This window comes from Crocodylus porosus, unplaced genomic scaffold (genome assembly GCF_001723895.1).
Source record: "Crocodylus porosus isolate Cpor-Errol unplaced genomic scaffold, CroPor_comp1, whole genome shotgun sequence".
NCBI classification, from domain to species: Eukaryota; Metazoa; Chordata; order Crocodylia; family Crocodylidae; genus Crocodylus; species Crocodylus porosus.
The window spans coordinates 6053767-6072416 of NW_017728916.1; the positions used below are offsets into that span (position 1 = coordinate 6053767).

At 42.8% G+C, this 18650-nt stretch overlaps 3 protein-coding genes across 4 annotated transcripts in view; 1 reads left to right on the forward strand and 2 right to left on the reverse strand.

Moving 5' to 3' along the window:
- The window catches only part of FUNDC2 (FUN14 domain containing 2), a 9415-nt gene extending 273 nt beyond the window's left edge, over positions 1-9142 (forward strand). The window contains exons 2-5 of the mRNA XM_019536321.1: positions 2044-2194; positions 2937-3012; positions 4469-4603; positions 5399-9142. Coding sequence (XP_019391866.1) covers positions 2044-2194; positions 2937-3012; positions 4469-4603; positions 5399-5476 — 440 coding nt within the window. The 3' untranslated portion in view covers positions 5477-9142. The remainder of the gene's footprint in view (positions 1-2043; positions 2195-2936; positions 3013-4468; positions 4604-5398) is intronic.
- A 1050-nt stretch (positions 9143-10192) lies between these two features.
- Positions 10193-16796, reverse strand: CMC4 (C-X9-C motif containing 4). Its single transcript, XM_019536324.1, has 3 exons — positions 16707-16796; positions 15211-15278; positions 10193-12106 (listed from the first exon to the last, which is right to left on the reverse strand). The coding sequence occupies exons 2-3, from the start codon at positions 15266-15268 to the stop codon at positions 11937-11939; spliced, it is 228 nt and encodes a 75-aa protein (XP_019391869.1). The 5' UTR covers positions 15269-15278; positions 16707-16796; the 3' UTR covers positions 10193-11936.
- On the reverse strand, positions 15238-18641 carry MTCP1 (mature T-cell proliferation 1). Of its 2 annotated transcripts, none has more exons than XM_019536323.1 (4): positions 17463-18641; positions 17188-17358; positions 16963-17014; positions 15238-15278 (listed from the first exon to the last, which is right to left on the reverse strand). In XM_019536323.1, the coding sequence occupies exons 1-3, from the start codon at positions 17568-17570 to the stop codon at positions 16967-16969; spliced, it is 327 nt and encodes a 108-aa protein (XP_019391868.1). In that variant the 5' UTR covers positions 17571-18641; the 3' UTR covers positions 15238-15278; positions 16963-16966. The 2 variants fall into 2 exon arrangements, with proteins under 2 accessions (XP_019391868.1, XP_019391867.1); XM_019536322.1 differs by lacking the exon at positions 15238-15278 and adding an exon at positions 16789-16881.
- Positions 18642-18650: the final 9 nt, after the last annotated feature.

The following is an 18650-nucleotide window of genomic DNA, read 5'->3' on the forward strand; positions in this document are numbered from 1 at the left end:
GGGGCGGGGTTTGCCCGCGGGGGCCCGTTTGGAGCCGCAGTCGCGCTGCTCAGCCTCTGGGCCGCGCAGGGCGGGGGGCGCCTCCCACCCTCCCGGCGAAGGCCGCTCGCAGCAAGGGGCCAGAGTAACTGTAGGGGCGCGGAGTCGCCCGCCCCGCCCGCTGAGCGCCTGCCCGATTACGAAGGTGCTGGGCACGGAGGTGGCGGCTGCTAGGGTTGCGCAGCACCCGCCCCTGCGTCCAGTTCGTGGGATAAGGAGCCAGCAAGTGATGGCATTTTGGGGGGGAATAAGTTTGTCCTATTCCGGGTTTTTTCTCATCTCTAATTGATTGAACATGTAGCTGGGTCAGTAATTGGATCATTGCATGTTAAGTGTAACATGTAGATGTACCTTAAATGCCTAGCATGCTCCCAATTCAAAACAGCTGAGTCTTGTCACAAGCTCTGTTTAAACCCATAGCTTCTGGGCTGAGAGAAAAGGCTGTGTATGCAGCCTGAGTACGCACTTGTCCCAGTTTAATGTTGGTTAGACAGGCTGCTGCCAGTGCTGGGCTATTAGCAGTCCTCAAACAAATTCCTTTCTTTTTTGAGGCCTCTAAATAGCCCTTTGAAAGCTGTTTTCCCCATTGCTGTTTCTGGTGCAGTTGATGGTCTGCATTTAAATGGCAGGACTGTGTTTAACTAATGCTTGTTACAATGTAAGCAATAGGCAACAAGCAAATTAACAGACCTTCTGGATATCAGTGGCTTCTATAGTCTGTATGACCTTACATGCTGTCTAAACTGATGCAGAGGGCATTTGAAATCTGTATGTTCTCTCTTCCAGTTTTATCATTCTTAACATCTCTTCATTGGGAGGAAGAGGAATGGGAGTTGGCCTTTTTATAGTGCTCTCTAGTAAGATACATGAGATGTACTAAAATAGTGTGCCTAGCATTCAAACTTGCCAAACACCCACTTCTACTGCATATCCTGAAATGTGAGAGTTGATGAGATCTCTTACCAGCTGATGTTGCTTGTGTACAGCCTGTCATCTCTCTCCTGGAGGGTTAGCAAACATTGTGTTGGTCAGAGAATGTGTGTCTGATTCAGCATGTTGTATTATAGTTGCATAGTTTCCAGGATTTTCAGTTAACTGTTAAGTTGATGATATTTTCATTATAAATAGCTTCTGCTATAAAATAAAATCTTTGTTCCACGATAAAACTTGCATGTTCATGCCAAAAAAACCCAACCTTATCCACTTTTAATCCCTGTCTCTCTAGACTTGTGGGACCAATGTTTTTTAACTTTTAGGATGCATCCTAGAAAATATTTATCTGCAAATTAAATCTTTGGATGTAATACAGGAACACTGGATTATCATGTCAATTGCATGTCCTAGAGAGAAATCCATGTAAGAATATATTTACTAGAGCAGGGCCAGGAAATCAAAAATAGGAACTGTAGAATAGGCACTTCTAGCATTTGGGGAGGGGTTTATTTTTGGGAGGTTGCCTTTTACTTTAGACATTTTCCGAATGCAGCAAAGCCTCTTTCAGAAACCTAAAATGTTATTGCTATGACAGAAACCCGTAAAAGCCATGGCAGTTTAAGCTTTCATCATATGTTGCAGGTGGACATTACAATAGTCCACTAAACTGCAGTCTGGGAAGAATTAAGAAGGGGAAATAAAGGCTGACCTTTTGGGGGCCAGTGACTTTTAGGTTAGATGGAAGGGAGTGGGGGGTTTTCCCCTTGGCAGAAGTATGAAATATTCTATGGGAGTTTTGAGAATTTTTTAAACATCTTTTTAAGGTGAGAAGAGGTGAGCCTTTACCTAGCTGTTCTTTATAAGGAGGCTCAAACAATTACTATGTACATCTCTCCAGGGTGATAATACCATTGACCATGCTCAAAAAGATCCCCCATGTCTGTGTGCAACTTTCTAAGACTAGCTAGTGGAAGTAGATTTGACTAGCAAATAAACTTGGTCTGTTTGCCCAGTGGTGTCACATTGCCAAACTACATGCCCTTAGGCTGACATTTATTTTCATATTCACAGGAAAAAATGAGGACTCCTACAAGGTATTGGACCTGACAGAATACACCAAGAATCAGTCTTGGTGGCGCAAGCTCTTTGCACCACATTCTGGGTCAAGTGCTGAAAAATATAATGTAGCAACACAGCTGGTGATTGGAGGAGTCACTGGATGGTAAGCTGATGATGTAGGTCAGTTTTGGTTCCTGTAGCAGCAGGGTATCTGTGTAATGTGTTTGCATTGGTATGGATGGAAATTGAGTGCTAATCCTCATTGGGTTATATCTGCACATTGGCTGGATATCCCATGAAGTACAGGTATGTATGCTGGGTGGTAAAGGCTTAGCCTTTCAAAAGTGGAGGGAAATTAGATTTGACTCCACATCTTTAGACATGTCGTTTTCAATCATGTTAGTTTTTCCATAGATTTTTTTTTTTTTAAGATTTGGTGGAACAATTATGGTCTCCTAATCTGCCCTCTTCCATTTTACAGTCCAGAGAATTTCATGCAATTGTTCTCACACATTTTTGAAGCATAAAAATATATTTTTAAAAGATACAGGAAACAAGGATTTTTGGACCTCTCTTATTGAACCAGCTGCATGGCTGGGATAGACCTAGAAAAGCTTTCGGGTATCACAGTACCCTTCCTCAGGTCTCTAGGAAAGAAGCAGGTTTTGTTTCCATGGGAAATAAAACATCGTGAGTCCCTCAGAACCAACTGTTTTGTGTAAAAGCCCACATTTCTTCTTTTTCTTCACTACTAAATTGGCTTTCTTCCTTTTAGGTAAGGAGCTCCTATGCAAAGACCAACCACTTACCACCTAAGGGTGGAGCATCTTTGGACAATTAAATTAATTATATGGTTGGGTGTTATGTAAGTTTATTCTCCTGACATGACCTTTTTTGATTTGTAGGTGTACTGGCTTCATCTTCCAGAAAGTTGGAAAGCTGGCAGCGACAGCAGTGGGAGGTGGCTTTTTCCTACTTCAGGTGGGCACGAGTGATCAGGATATTGTGAAAACTGTTCTCTCTCTTAAGGGAGAGAATGGTTAGAGAACTGGCCTGAACTCAGGATACATAGCATTAATTCTCTGCTTTGCAGGGGAAGTTATAAGTAAGCCAACATACTCAAAAGTAATTAGGCACCTAACTCCCATTGAAACAGGTTATTATAGCACAAGGGTGTTGAAAAAATACACTGGAGATTGGGAGGTGCTTGGTTACTATGGTAATGAGTTTTATATAAGAATCTTATATAAAATGTGATGAATCATAGTGGGTAAGTCTTCTCCCCTCTGAATAGCTGCAGCTGAGTCAGATCCATAGTCCTGTAAAGCTGATGACTCTTTATGTCCATGCTAGTCTATGGTTTTGCACAAATAATTGTCCCACCATGAGCAATGGCTTCATTCAGATACCAGAGCAGACCTCTCTTCTAGAGTGACTGCAGAGGAAACAGTGTGCTCTGCACTGAGGGTTAGATGAGAGCCATGTTTTTTATTTAACAGTGACTTCTAGCAAAAGTTGATCAGAGACATAATCCTGTAGCTGGACTAAATTGGGCAGTCATAAGCTCCTTTTGAGGTTGGAATCCTTTGGAGTCTGGTCAGGACAGAGAGAATCCTCTATTTGAGGAGAAGAGAGAGGAAAATTGCACAACAGCAAAATTAATCCTTTGTATTTTCTTGGCCTATGCCGCTCTTGGATTTTAAAAATCCTTTTCTCCTAAAGGAGAAGGAAGTGTCCTGTACTGTTCTGCTAGCCTAGCAAACCTACATTACACTAGCCTGCGAGTGACTAGAACCCATCCAACAATTATTCATTTGTTTAATAATAGTATTTGGATGATGTGTTGATTAGTTCCCTTAGATCCACCAGTCTTTATCCCAAAATGTAGATGTCTCCCCAAATACCCCGTTTAAATCAGACCGTATTTCACTGCTAAACTACCATGGCAGATCAAAATACTTGCACAGGAACAACCTATTAATAAACCATAGCCTCCCACAGCAGCAAGAGAGATGGAACATGAAACTTGTAGAGGCTCCAAATATAACAGCTATAATAATAGTGAGGATGAGGGAATACAACTGGCTCCAGCTTTATATTGCAGAGGAGAGAGGTTGAAAGAGCTTGTCTTTAACAGCGTGCTCTGCTTAACAATTTCCATTAGAGAACTCTAGCAGGATCTTTCAGCAAGCTATATAAGAGTGTGGGTGGAATTTATGTAATTTTAGGGTTTGATTCTTGTGCAGTTCCTTGTTCTTTTAGCTTATCTGTGTTCTGTCTCCATTGCCTAGTGTTGTAGAAGAGCTTATATATGTAAGAGTGGCAGGATGGTTCCTCCTAGGGTTGTTGAAGGAGCTGCTTTGTTTGGGAAAGGGAGAGGAGGTCAAGAAGTTCTGGGTCACTTAAGTAAGTTTCTTGCCATCCCTCACAAATGTAGATTGCAAACCACAAGGGCTACATCAAAGTGGACTGGAAGCTAGTTGAGCGGGATGTGAACAAAGCCAAGCAGCAGCTGAAATTTCACAGCAGTGGTAACCCACTGATCCCAGAAACTAAAAGCAGAGCTGATGAGGTGAGAACATTTTTTTTCTTCCCTTTTTCTTAGTTTGCGAGTTTGTGTACATGTGTACATCCAGCACAAGGAGAGGGATATTACTAATAACTTTTGGTGTTCTTGGGATAGATGTGTAGATGAGGTGTTAAGAGTAGTTGCACAGTAGTAAGCCTAGGTGGTCAGCAAAGCTGCTAGAGTCTGTGAAACGGACAAGATGGCTTCCAAACAGGGTTATGACATATAGTACCTGGGACCAAACCCCCAGGCTACAGGTGGAACTCCTGGAATGCATAGACTGCAGAGAAGGGTCTTCCTAGAGTGGTGAAGATAGCTGTGCAGATATTACAGAATAAAAGCACATCTAACGCTTTAGCCTTCCTCTACCCTTTGACCCAATTTGTGCATAGTGACCCTGTGGAAGGTTTTTGTTTATGTACCTCATAATCTTAGATCCTTGCCTGTTTAATTTTGATAAGGTTGTAAACATTTGAAGCAGCTAACTTCTTTGGTCTAACTCAACTGCTGGTCAATATGCCTGGACTATGTTGGAATCTCACCTGTCGATGACTAATAAACAAAGTAGGAAGGACTTCTTTTGGGAGAGGTCATTGCTTCACCTCCCTTGGAAAGTGAGCCCAGCAATAAACAGGGTCACTTGCTATTAATTTTGGCCATTAGTTGAACTAAGTAAAAGTACATGCAGTCTGGTGAAGTGGCATGTAGTGGAGCTACTGGTGGAAGGGAGTGGTACTTATCACATGCAAGTGACTGGCTCTAGCATGCTGTCTTGTTCTCCCTCTCTTCTCTGCCCAGGTTATCACGTTTCTGAAGAAGAATGTTATCCTGACTGGAGGGTTTGCTGGTGGATTCCTGCTTGGAATGGCTTCCTAAAAACTGCATCCAACTGCCTCAGCGTCCCTTCATGCTCAGCCTCTCCTGCACTCCTCTCCACGTCCAACTAGGAAAAGAGTGGGTTTTGCCAACTGACTTGGCTTCCTCAGGTCTTACTTCCTCTCCCTGGGCTTCAGCCCCTGCTTCCTGTAACATTTGCCACACATTTTTCCTCCCTTTTTTTCCCCCTTGTGTCTGAGCTCTCTTGATGTAGAGCTCCATTTGGTGCATCTGAACTTGCAGGTAAAAAGCTCATGAACCTCAATATTAGCTTGTCAGTTTGATTCTTTTCCCCACCTGGCAAATCCCACAACAGATTTCTAGGTCAGGTGCAGTGCCATACGTAGATGATGACGGGAATCTGAAAGCAGGTGCAAGGACAGACAGCTTTAAACTTCTGTTTCCCAGCACTGCTAGCAGTTCTGTATCCTCTGTTCTCTGGTAACTGAAAAGCCCTTGCTTCCAGCTGTAAGGGGACAAAGGAAATGTTGCCTGAAATCATATGCTTGGCTATCCTTGGATGGAAATAGAATTACAAAAGGGTAAGTCAGACTTACCAAAGGGTAAGTTCAGACATGCTCTGAAGTGGGCACCAGTGTTTTTTGGGAAAACAGCTGATTCAGTGATAGATGGTGGTTGAGTAAGTATACCTGCTGGCTTGTTTAGAAGTACTCTAACAGATGGGTTCTTCTGTCTTTGCCCCTTTTTATACCTTTGCCATTAGACTACTCACAGATGGCTGCTGGGCATAATCTCTGCTGTTATTTATACTGGAAATGCAGCACTGGCACTGCAGATGGAAAAACTGACTTCCTGATCCTTTATCATGGGTTTTGAAAGTCGCTGAGCTTCCTACCATTTATAATGCATTCTCTTTCTTCACTGTCTACTTTATGGCTCAGCTTGTGAACTTGACACCATACAGAATGCCTGAACCATTTTTATGTGACTGCCAAAAACAGCTCCAGCTGCCCTGGCATACTTGTGTTGTGGCAGTTACTGTAACATGCACATTGGTCAGATTTGACATTTAAGGGACTGCAGCCTCTATATAGTTGGGGGCATTGTGGAATTACAACTACCTGCAGGTGTACAGGGCACAAGGAACAGGAGCTATCCAGGATATATTGTACTCTTCCAGGATTCCAGTTTTTCAATGCATGCAGTAGTGTTGGTGTCTCAGACTGACTAAAATTGCTCTAAATACAAAACATTGTTTATTTTCCTTTGAGCGCTCTACCTACTGAGAACTGGACAGATGGAGCTTGTGAAAGTATGAACTTTTCAGTTTGCCTACCAGCCAGCTGCACTTGGGTGACAGCCACTGTAAAACATGGTGATTAGCTCCCTGTGGCATGTACACTTACTAAGTAGTATTTGACACATGATCTAATAAATCATAAGAATCTGTGCTTTAAAAAAATCTTGGTTTATATGGTGAGAGATTCATATGTAGTCTTTTTAAACTGAGACTGGAACTGGCATAGATTATGAAAGCTGCTGCTTGGAGCAGCTATTCTAGAACAGCCCATTTTACCTCCCTTTCTGGAGAAGGTGTGGGGGGGGAAAGGATGCTTGTTTCTTTCTTTCTTTCTAAACTAGATACTGGGTTGTGGAAAAGCAAGTCACCATCTCTAAATTGTTGCAAAAATAATTCTGCTTTACTTTAAGCCTTTGGTAGCCTCTCCTCCTTCCTGGGTTCTGCTTCATTCTTTCACTGTGCCGGAAACAAGTGTCTGGGTGAAAGTAGCCTCCCTCAGTTCGTTTAATTCCTGCGCCTGCAGAACAACTCCAGCATACCCTGGGTTATAATGTGGCTTGGCTGGGGAAGGTAGGCCTAGTGTTACTAAGGCCTGAATTGATCTCTAAGCTACAAGACAAAAGGAAAAAATGTTAAAAATAACTTGGAGATCCAGTCAGCATTTGCTAGCACTGGGCCTTTGTCTCCCTGCCCCAGTCCCTTTTTGAATTGGTAGCCTGGAAGGCAAGGGGCTTGTTGGCTCTGTTCAGATGACAGTGATTAGCTGTTCTGGCTGAGGGTGGGTTACTTATTAAAAACCTGTTCCCACTCGCCATTAAAATCCCAGGAAGTGGGTTGTATGTGTGGTCAGACACTGTTCTGAATGTAGTGTGTGGCACAAAGATGCACTTTATTTGTTATGCTGCAATAACTCTGTTTAGCTAGCTCTTGACCTAGCTGGAAACAGGGTGTTTACCCAGAGGAAGGATGCTGGGGGCCCTGAGTGCTCTCTTAGAGCTGTGGTAGCTTGATGACTGCAGTTTTTTATGAGAGCACCTGATGTATTTAAATTGTTTCTCTCAATCTCTCCACCATAATAAGTTCAGCAACTCAGTTCCATCTGCTTAACCTTCCTTGCTTTCCTGATCCAATAGTGTAGATCAGGAGAAACATTCCTTTAGCCAGAGAACAGAAGAGAAATTCCTGCTATGTATCAGCAGCAGGGTAGGAGACATTGGACTCATACTATGTGACAGATAACGTACAATCAAAAGCTGTAGCCATCACACAGAGATATAAGTTCACAGTAAATCTTTATCTGTTAGAGAGCAGGATAAATAGCTGCTGTTGGGAAAAGGGCTTCATGTTGATGAATTTATAAAATATGCAATCCAGGGAGCTCCTGTTGCTACAAGAAAATACCTATACTTCTGCCTGCTGTGCTGGCTAACAAAACTCCTTATTGAGAGACTTCTGTCTTCAAAGCTTTCTCCAAAGACAGTGCTGAATAGACATACATACACTTGTGCATGCACACATTTTTCCTTTAGAAGGCCCAGTTTTAGGATGATGGCTATAAATTAATCAAAACTTCTGACATGTTTCATCAGCCAACTTATCAGTTGGAAGCTTGGCAGTGAACTTTGTTCATGTGGTTATAAAACCTGAGAAGTCTTGTTTCACTGTCCCCTATTCCAGCTGCTGATGTGTTCCTCCTCAGGTATGAAAGACTGCTAAATATAGGAAGTAAGTGCTGCTGATGTATTGTGCCAGTCTAAGAAACAAGCACATTCTTATTAGGCCTTAGAGCTATTTCTAGCAGCAACTTCCTGCATATAGGAATACTAGCCTTTCAGATGTTATTCTAGGCAAAAGGCTAATAAATCTTATAAGGAATATATGGGGAATCTGTTCTGGCTCGGAGTCCCTTAAAAATAGCTGCTGTTTGACTGCAGTATTATGTATTGCTGCCATGAAACAAAGCAGCTAGTAGAAGGAGCTAAAAATTTAACTTTTCAAAACTGCTGGAGGGGATCTCAGAAGCAATCAAAGGGAGGAAGCCATATTGACTTTTGATCTGAACAAGTGACTTGAAGCAAGACCAGGGATATCAGAGTTTGACATGAGGAGATTAATTATTATTGTGAGAGTATAAAACTTCCAGACTGGAATTTCCAGGTTATGTGTCACTACACCGTGTGCCAGGAGTGGAAGGTTTGTCTCTCTTTATTTCAAATGTATGAATCTAGGATGGAATTTTTTTGGATCGTATTGCGGGTGCCAAAATGAAATCCAACTCCGTTTTGTTTCAACTAAGCACCAATTCCCGTAAGTTATAGTTTAAGAATGTACTAGTCTTTAAAAATTTTTTGTATATCATCTGTAAATGCTTGAAGTGATATTTTAATTAAACTATTTTACTCTAATTATTAGTGTGGGGTCTGTTCACTTCTTGGGAACAAAAATCTTTTCCATGCCCTACACTGCAGATGCTCTGTCACTAGTAACCTAAGGGAGAGCAGCTAAGGAACAGCAGTGTTTTGGAGGGTCTGTAGTGGGTGAGAGAGACATAAGTAGGAGTGAATATCTATTGAGGGCTGAACATGGAGTCCTCAGCTGTGCGCTAAATGTAACTAGTTCAATTGGCCTTCCACATAACACTGCTCTGTTGCAGGTTCCAGTCACTAGACAATTGTGTGGGGGATTTAATGCTCTCACTAACTGGTAGAGGGAGTTCTTCCAAATATCTTCTGCTCCATCCCCAAGCTCCTAACAAATGTCAGCTGGCTTCCCTCTGGAAGTATGGCAGTCTGAGAGTTCCATACAGCCACCTAAGGAAGTCCTTTGAATGCAGACGTTTCTCTCTGGCTGGGTAGATCTGGACATTAAAGGTTCATTGCCTTAACAAATCTTGTCTCCTATCTACCTTCATGTTGATCCTTATTCAGGCAGACAGTGCCAAAGGTTCTGTCTTCCCCAAGACATGTTTGCCTCCAAGATAAGAAATCAGGGACCCCTCTGTAAGCTTGCTCAGAGCATCCCCACTAAACAGTTACTGCACAATGCCCTGGAGAACAAACAGAAGGGGGCACAAGAGAAAGTGACTTGTCCTGAAGACTTTGTAGCAGGCATAATGCAAGCAGGGTCCTACCTGTAAAAGCATTTCAGACAACTGCGCACACTGCTTCTGTCCTTCGACTGGGAAACAGAACAGATACGAGTCTGCAGCGAGCAGGTTCAATGCTACTTGATTACATCATTTCTCCTGTTCTTGACCAAAAACAGAAAACTTGAACTGGATTTCTGCTGTGAGCAGTTGAGCATTGATTCTAATCGCAAGCTCTGGCTATAACATCACCAAAGAGCTTCCATTAAAAACTGGTGTTCAATTCTGAATGGTGAAGGTGCCCCAACCTGCTGTCGTCATAAGCTACCGTTGTATTCTAATCTAAACAAAGAATGCTTAAAACAAGGGCTTGGCTTGCTCCAGGAATTTATTTTGTATTGTGGCATTGTTTGTAGTGAATACAAAGAGATCTGCCTTTTTCACGCTTTGATACACCCGTGTTATATCCACAAGTAGAAAGAACAATAAACAGGTCATATATAACTTAGATTTCATATTCAAGTCATACTGGATCGCAGCACTTGGGTGCCTGCAAGCAGGATGCTGCTACACCCTCACTTTAGGTGCTAGGCCTCAACAGAGGAATCCAAAACCCTGAGTTAAATGCTTAGGCTTTCTGTACAGCAAAAGTGGAGCAGCAGGTGCCTCAGAGCAGCAATGATACTTAACAGCCTTGAATTCTTTGCTGCACAGTGGCCCAGCTCCAACAGGAGGAGTGGAGAATACCAATACGCTCACCCAGAATAATCAAGAACCTTGTAGTTAATGACTCCCCTGGGCAGTGGGAGATGTGGGCTTGAACCCTTTACGCTACACCTGGGTGCCCCACCTCCTGCCCAACAACCTTCAACATGAGGATGTATAAAAAGTGGGCACAGCTGTCTTTCTGCCATATCTTAAAAGTAAGTGCCCCAAACTGGACGTTATAGGGATCCCAAACCTGTCAGTATTAGCTGTGCTAACTATTGAATCAAAACCCTACCGAGGCTCAGATGAAGAAGTGCTTCGTCCCCAGCTTCTGAACAAGCATGGGTGGGAGACAGACATTGAGTGGCTCAGATTTAGACATTTCTGGGCATGCACAGAAGCAGAACTCTAGTGCCCAGGAACTTTACTGTCAAACAGAAGGGCTCCTGATTTGATGTAGCATTCTAATTTTTGGATTTATGCACCCCAGTTCTACCCAAATCCTTTATTGGACTGTATGATGGAATTTGGGGAAGAGGGGTTCTGCAGTCACTGCAATTCATTGCATATTGCACTGCTTAAGAGGCATTTGTTCAGTGATAATGTGTTTTACACTCAACTATCTACAATCCACGTTCTACCAACTCTCCTGTTTTCTATAAAGTGACTATTGCTTTTTTAAAAAAAATCCCTAGTCTTGTGACAATCCCTGAAATAACATGTTTCTGCAACATCCTTACTGTCATGCAAAGTTGTGCAATGTGATCCAAAAAGTAATTAACATCCCTTTTAATAATGCGGGCATTGAGGCACATAGGTGAAGTGACTTACGGGCACATGCAGGGATCATGTCAGATCTAGGAAGAAAACCCAGATCTGATTCCCATACTTGACCTTAAATCACCTAAAAAAAAAAAGTAATTGTCCTCTAGACACTACTATCCAGCCTTTTTTTTTTCTGCTTGAAGATGGACTTGTTTTATGCAGCACATTTAACCAATGCTTTTGAAGTTATTTTGCGTACATCTGATGGCAAAACCCTGGCTGCGGTTTAGATTTCATTCTCTCTTTGATGATGGAATACAGTATATTAAGCATAAAAATAATCAGTTTTCACACACATACAATGCTCTCTAAAATAACACAGTTGATACATTGGTCCAGAAGGTGGAGAACCTTTTAAATAAGCTATGGCATATTGCATTTTACTTGTTTCTGCACAGCATGTTTTATTCTGTGGCTGGCTCTTATTTCCTTATAAATCTGGAGAAAGCATGATCAGCTGTATTCCTTGAAGTAGCTTCCACTCCAGCCTCAACAAACATCATTTAGCTTGGAAGGTTTATTTGTATTTGTCACTCGCAGGACCATGCACCATAGCCTGCCAGAGATGGAGCTGCAGTTTTTCACTGCTGTGCTGTGTGAATTCCATCTGAAGCCACTTTCAATTTCTCCCCCTCTCTTTCCTCTTTCTCAAACCCTGAACAGCAGATGGATCTGCCTTTGGGGTAACGGGCGCAGCACCTTCGCATCTCTTGGAGCACAGCCTCGCATTTAGATGCCACATAGTTGTTGGCTGAAAAATAAGAGAAGGGAGATGCTGATCCTACCCTACGCCACAAACCACCCATATGGGGGCCATCTCACCCAGTCATTAAGTTCTTTCTCCCTGTGGATTGCTGCTTCTGAGCTACGTTATCTTGTGGCTGTTTCCCCACATGGTTCCCACACCTGTTCTGCCACAGTCAATACTGCTTGGTCATATGTAAAAAGAGAAGGTGAAAATAGCTTGCTTCAGAGAAGGGAAATACAGATGATTATACATGCTGTCCCTTAGTGTTGCATTTATCACTTATACAAGTAGCTGGAGAACTTCACATTTATTAGCATAAGCCTGCCCCTCCTCCCTGCTCCCTTTTGCTGGCCTTGCACTTGGACATTTTGACCCATGAGCCTTTTCCACATTCCTTTGGAGCATCATCTGTAAATGCTGTCAGCATAAACATCATAAACATCAGAGAGAGACTATGACACAAGTGAAGAGATGCTTGGCTTGTTTCAGTCAAATTAGTTCAAAAAAGCCACTTTGAAAACTCTGAAAGGGACCCAGTCTCAGCACTCTCCAGCAAGAAGTCCTGCTCACCCCACGTGAAAGCTTTTCTCAGAGCACCATCAATAAGATCCAAGGTGCCTAGTGGTTACCTACCTTCTTTGTTCAAGCACAGATACAGCTCTTGGATCATATGCAGTACCTATGTGCAGGCACGTGGACCTCTACTTCCTTTCCAGTTTGCCGGATCTCAGACTACAAGAAATATTGCCAGCTGTGGCTTTCATGGAAGCCATAATGCCCCTGTGTTGAGCAATCACAACCTCAGCAGAAGTTTATCCAATGCCACCTTTTCTCTTTACATACCTTGGCAGCACAGCTGTTTAATACTGTAACATCCCATTGTACTTTACAAGGCAGGCTGCCCACATCATTGAAAACTGTGTCGCAATTCCCTGCATAACTAAGCAGATCTTGCCATCAGTGGGACACTGATGCTACTACTCTAACAACTTTCCTAGTTGCAGGAGGCATACCAGGCCAGGGGACTCAGTGACCCCTCAGGGTTCCTTTCATCTGCCTTCAAAGATCTGAGGTAGCCAGTGATAAAAGGTTTTTAAAACCTAAAAAGAAAAAACAGTGACCCAGTATGGGAGAGACAAGGTCAACATTGGAGAGTCCAAAATAACTCCTCAAAAACTTTCTGGTACAAAAGCAAGCCACTCATGTATGACCTCTGTGGTATGAATTCCTGGACTGGGTTTATAAGCAAAATATAATACAAAGAACAGAAGTAACCAGTGAGGAGGTAGAGGGGCATGGAGATGCTTCTGCATTTTGTACCACTTGAAACTACCGAATGTTGCCAAGGTAACCCTCCCAGCTGATGAGGGCAGTCATCTCCTCACCACTCTTGTCACAGGGCGAACTGACAAGATGAGACCAGTTCTCTGATGCATCCTTTTATGAGGGAGCATCCCTTCCAGCTTCTCTAGAAGGGGTCTTGCCCAGTTTGTTCTTGTTCACATCTATGGCTCTCTCAGGCTTTGGGAAAGCAAGAAGACCAGTGAGTCCCAATAAGCTCAAAATACCTACAGCTTAGTAGCACCTGCTGGTAAACAACCTCCCTATAAGGGAAGGATGTCAGCCTGTGGTCCTCTGCAACTGTTCATTGGGAAGAAAGTTAAATATCCCCATGTCTTCATCTGGATTTCCAAGATGCTCCACCAGTGACACATTTTACTGCTGCTTTTACTGTACGCTCTACAGCTATTTCTACGTAATACAAGCAACCATAGATTTTGGACTTGCCTCTTAACCCATTTTCACCTAGCATGAAGAGTGTGTCAAATCCCCCATTTGACCAGATTTGTACACCACACCAAGGACTGGCAGTTTGGAATGCCTCAAGCAGCGCTGTGAAAATTATACTTATGGCAGCTAGGGAGTCAAACAGTACTTTACGGCAACTGTTAACACCAAGAGACTTCTGGACATGGCCACATAGCCCCTCAACAAAGCCAAGAGGGAGACAGTGAAACAGTTATGTACACATAAAGTACCTGGAACACATGTGGGTTTGAAAATCTAATTAAGTGGAGGTTAAGGGTACCTGAATGGTTTTGTTGCCTCAGGCACTGCTACTCTTCACAACTTTCACAACATGAGGGACAGTCTGACAAACACCTACCACAAACCGAGCACTGACTGGACTCTTACTGGTTTTGATTCTCTGCTTTTGCCTACACCTTCTACCAGTGAGAATGAGATTTTTTATTGCCAGTGTTTTTTGAATAACCACTAAAAGTCAGTATCATCTCCAGCATAGCCTCAACCTAACCTTAAGAGACTTGGAACATTAGTTTTGCAGCTAATGAAAAGTAGCAGGAACTGCAAAACCATCCCTGTACTTGAATCTCCACCCTAAGACTCACCTACAAAAGCAGACTCATAGTTGACAGAACCAAGTTCTTCATTCAGTACAGACACCCTTAATTTACCTTCCAACTGTAGCTACAAGGTAACCACTACCAGGCTGGGCCAGATTTTTTTTCAGTAGTGGCACTCTGACATTCCTGAAGCACATAGTAAAGCAAACTTAATCACAGTGGAGACAGACCTTAATACATGCTTGTTTTTTTTCCAATAGAAGCTCAGAACATTCTTCATAAGGATAACTTGAATGGCCATAGATTAAGGTCTTTTCTTGTTACCAGCCATCCAGGCACAGGAAGAATAATTTATTTGTCCTCTTCAAGGTCTTTTAGCAAGTCAATGGGCTTTTTTTGTGCTTTGTGAGAGTAATACATCCATCCCAAACTCATGCTAAGACAAGCTCATACTACCACATCATGTGTTCTTTCTATCTCCACTTTATATAGTTACCTTCACATGTGGAGAACCTATTGTTATAAACACTGTTTTCAATTTACGGCATCTCCGTACGTAAAATCAAATGTATTAAAAGGTATTCAAAGTTAATATCTTAACTACATTTCATTTTCAGCTAGGTCATGGTATTCTTTTTTGATTTCTCCATCTTAGTAAGAAAAAAAATGGGGTTACATTTTTTTTAAAAAAGGGGGAAAAAATGACAAAATTAATCAAAAGGACAAAATTACACATGGTACCTTGCAAGCATTTCTGTATTTCACAGGCTTGTTTCTGGCAAGGATCCTTCTGGGGCATTTCCAGAGAACTAAAATGATAGGAAAATGTTACTGTAGAAAGAGTAGGGGGCTAAGGCTTTCTCTATAGAGTGGGCAAGTTACTGTCTGAGTCTAGGACTCTCTGGAGCTTCTTTTCCCTGCCTGTATACCACTGTAGACAGCTGGATGGGCCTCAGTTCAGAGCCAGTCTATTGCAGCCTCGTAGCCACTGCAGAGATACACAAAGAATCCTTCACCCTCACAATCTCAGCACAGTCTCTTCACAGCACTCCTGTCCCTCATATGCCCAGGGAGTAATAATATTTTAAACATGCTTTCAGTACTGGAGTATCATTGTGAATGCCTAACATTAGCCAAGGAAGGAAAAGGGGACAATGAGATCTTGAAGATTTAATCTTGTAGAACATGAATATCTTTTCTTTTTTTTTTTTACTGATCAGAACTAGGAGTAGGGTTTTTATTTTCTTTTTGGGGGAGGGATGGAGGAAGGTTTCCCAACATTTTGAAAATACTGAATACATGCCCAATCAGATTCTGAAGGCAGATTCTAATGCAGAAGTGGCTAACCAGTGACACAGATGCTATAAATGGCATGAGCCACCAGTATGTGTGGCACACAGCAGACTGGGGAGGGAACACAGGGTCAGATCAGGCACAAAGCAGAAAGCCAAGCAACAGATCAGGCAGGGAGTACACGGCAGAAAGCACAGCAGGCAGGGAAAGGGGATCAGAGTGGCACTCAGAGAGGGTGCAGGGCTTACCTTGTAGCACACCTGCCAAAAAAGTTGGACCCCACAAATCTAATAAATGTGCCTGTTTTTTAAAATAGTTCATTGCTTTTAGACCCTATTATGCTAATACATTTCTTTAAGTACTATCATTTCTGGGATGGTCTACACAGCTAGTATTTGTCCTACCACTGGATCTGGAGAAGGAATTTAAAAAATAAAAGCAGTTTGTGTAGGTCCTGTAAGAACAACATAATTTTTAGAAAGAATCTTGGAGATGAAAGCTATCTACCAACCCTCCCTCTCCCGCCCCTCCCCCACCAAAAGACCAAACCACTCCTCCAACCCCTTTCAGGCAGGATTTTAGACACCCAATGTGACCTTTCTGCAGCAAGACCCCTTGAGTCCTAATCTTCCTAGAGATCAAAAAAGAAGCAGAGCTGGGTCAGATTTATTAGTTTGAGAGACCACATCCATGGAAAACACAGATGCTGTGGAAAGTAGCACTGGGGGCCTCAATTTTCCTTCTGAGCCAGAGCTTAGTCAACAAGCCTCTACAGGACTAGGGGATGGTGTGCTGCTAGAGGTGCTGCTTCCCAAGTATGATATCAAGGCACACTTCTTACCACTCATGGTCATAAATTAGCCTATTGCACAGTTCAAAGCAACTGGGGCATTATCCCCAACATCCTGGCCAAACTCCAGCTGAGGGAATTGCATTCTGCCTACCTAAAGCTCCCCCTGTAGTTCCACAATCTTCTTCTTCACTGCCTGTTCTAAGATCTTGTGTGGTGTTGCTGTATGTTGTTAAACAGCTTCCACCTCAGAGGTGGCTGCAGTTCAGTGATGGGAGAACCATATATTGTATAAAACATACAAGAGCATCTTCCTAGAGTAACCACTCCTGAAAGACAAAAATCAATATTAAAGAACTAGCACACACGGGGAGGAAGAGTAAGAAAGAATGGAAATCTCAAATACTTACCAGATTAATCACCAGGCATAAGTCTAAGCAGCAGCTCTTCAACTCCCCCAATCTGGAACCAACCAGGAAAAGTTCAATGCATATAAACCACTGTAACCAAGAGTAATACAGTGCAATGAAATGTTTATAAGAACACTTTCCCTTGTCCTAGCATCTTCCCTTAAGAACCTCATATCACTTCCCAAACTTGAATGATTAAGCTTTCAGTTTTGCCACCATCCTTACCATTAGATGGTGCTCTATCTCCCAAATGCGAGAGTTACTATCCCTGTACTGCTCACTCAGGGACAGCTGCCACATATGAGGCAGCTGGGATGGGGGGAGCTGGCTGGGCCGCAGTGCCTCACCCAGGGGAACCTGAACTCTTCGGATACGGGCCCTCAGCGTACCCTCTTCCTAGGGGAAAGTACACAAAACAAAAGCGGGCAGTTATTAGCAGTCCAGTAATGGCATCTACCACAACAAAGGTACGGTCACTGGGAAGCTTGAAAGACACTTGCCTCTGCCACAGCCACAAGCCATGTTTTTCGGCGTTCATCGCAGTAAACGCCTACCCGTCGCACCCACAGACGGATGGGCGGAGCACCGGCATCCCCTCCTTCTGCCATTCCCTCACTTGTGTTATGATGCTGCTGCTAGACATGCATCAACACGCAGGGCACATGCATGGTCTCCTCAACCTCAACTCTGAATAAATTCATGGAGCAAATGTTAGGCCTGAAAGCTCCCTCGGCTCAGCAGCACTGCCATGGGGCATCTGGCTTAGAAATGAGTTGCTACGTACTACAATATCTCCCACTATGCCACTGCAAGAACCTAGCACTTTGGGGTAAACATGCTATATGCTATTTGTAAGGCACTTGGGAATCCATTAGGACAAGGGGTATAATACGAACACCAGTAAAATTCCTCAGGAACTGCTTTGCTTATTCCATTAATAGTTCTCACTAAGAAACAATCTGTTAAAAAAAGGTTATTTATAAAAATGCCTTAAAACAAGACTTCAGGGGCCAATTATGCTCTCGCTCAGTGGTTCTTAAACTCAAGGCACCCCCTGAAAAATGCCAGCTTAGTTTTTACTCATTTTTCAACTACGGAAATAAATAGAGCAATTCAGTTGCAAAGAACTCAAAAAGACCACAGCAGATCAGAAATGTTTTTAACACTATGGATTCTTCTTTGAAATCTCCAGGTTTATCTTATGAATCGTATCTGCACACCTAGCAATGCTAACATTGTGTGGCAGACTGCAACAACCTTGAAAGGATCTAAAGGCAGCCCCAGCACCCTGGTTTAGAATCACTGCTCTAGCTCCTAAAAGCAACGGGGGGGGGGGGAAATCAACAGATGAAATTAACTGAGAATCAAAAGTTATCCCCAAAATAAAGTCCGTTGCAGAAACATAAGACTCTCCAAGTTTGATGTCGTCGTATTTGATCCTTGTGGTGCTGCCTTTTGTTCCCTCAGCTAATCTCTTTTAAAGGCCGTGATAATTTTCCATTCACATGCAAGCTTATCAGTTGATTTTACTACTTTGTATGTGAGCTCTCAGCCTCTAATTACAGGTCTTTGATCTCAGTAAGGGCAAAGGAATTCTAAATCCTTAAGTGGCTTTTCCTATTAGGTTGTGAGTGACAGTCTACTCTATTTACTCATGTGAGAACTGCATTTGTGTCACTGTCAGTCGT

Bases quoted from the DNA above. Each gene is read 5' to 3' on its own strand.
- CMC4 (XM_019536324.1), bottom strand. From the start codon at position 15,268: ATGCCCCAGAAGGATCCTTGCCAGAAACAAGCCTGTGAAATACAGAAA. The intron at 12,107-15,210 runs GTACCATGTGTA...CTTATTTTTCAG, and splicing joins AATACAGAAATGCTTGCAAG to CCAACAACTATGTGGCATCT.
- MTCP1 (XM_019536323.1), bottom strand. From the start codon at position 17,570: ATGGCAGAAGGAGGGGATGCCGGTGCTCCGCCCATCCGTCTGTGGGTG. The intron at 17,359-17,462 runs GCAAGTGTCTTT...ACTTTCCCCTAG, and splicing joins GGCTTGTGGCTGTGGCAGAG to GAAGAGGGTACGCTGAGGGC. The intron at 17,015-17,187 runs GTAAGGATGGTG...GGTTGGTTCCAG, and splicing joins AGATAGAGCACCATCTAATG to ATTGGGGGAGTTGAAGAGCT.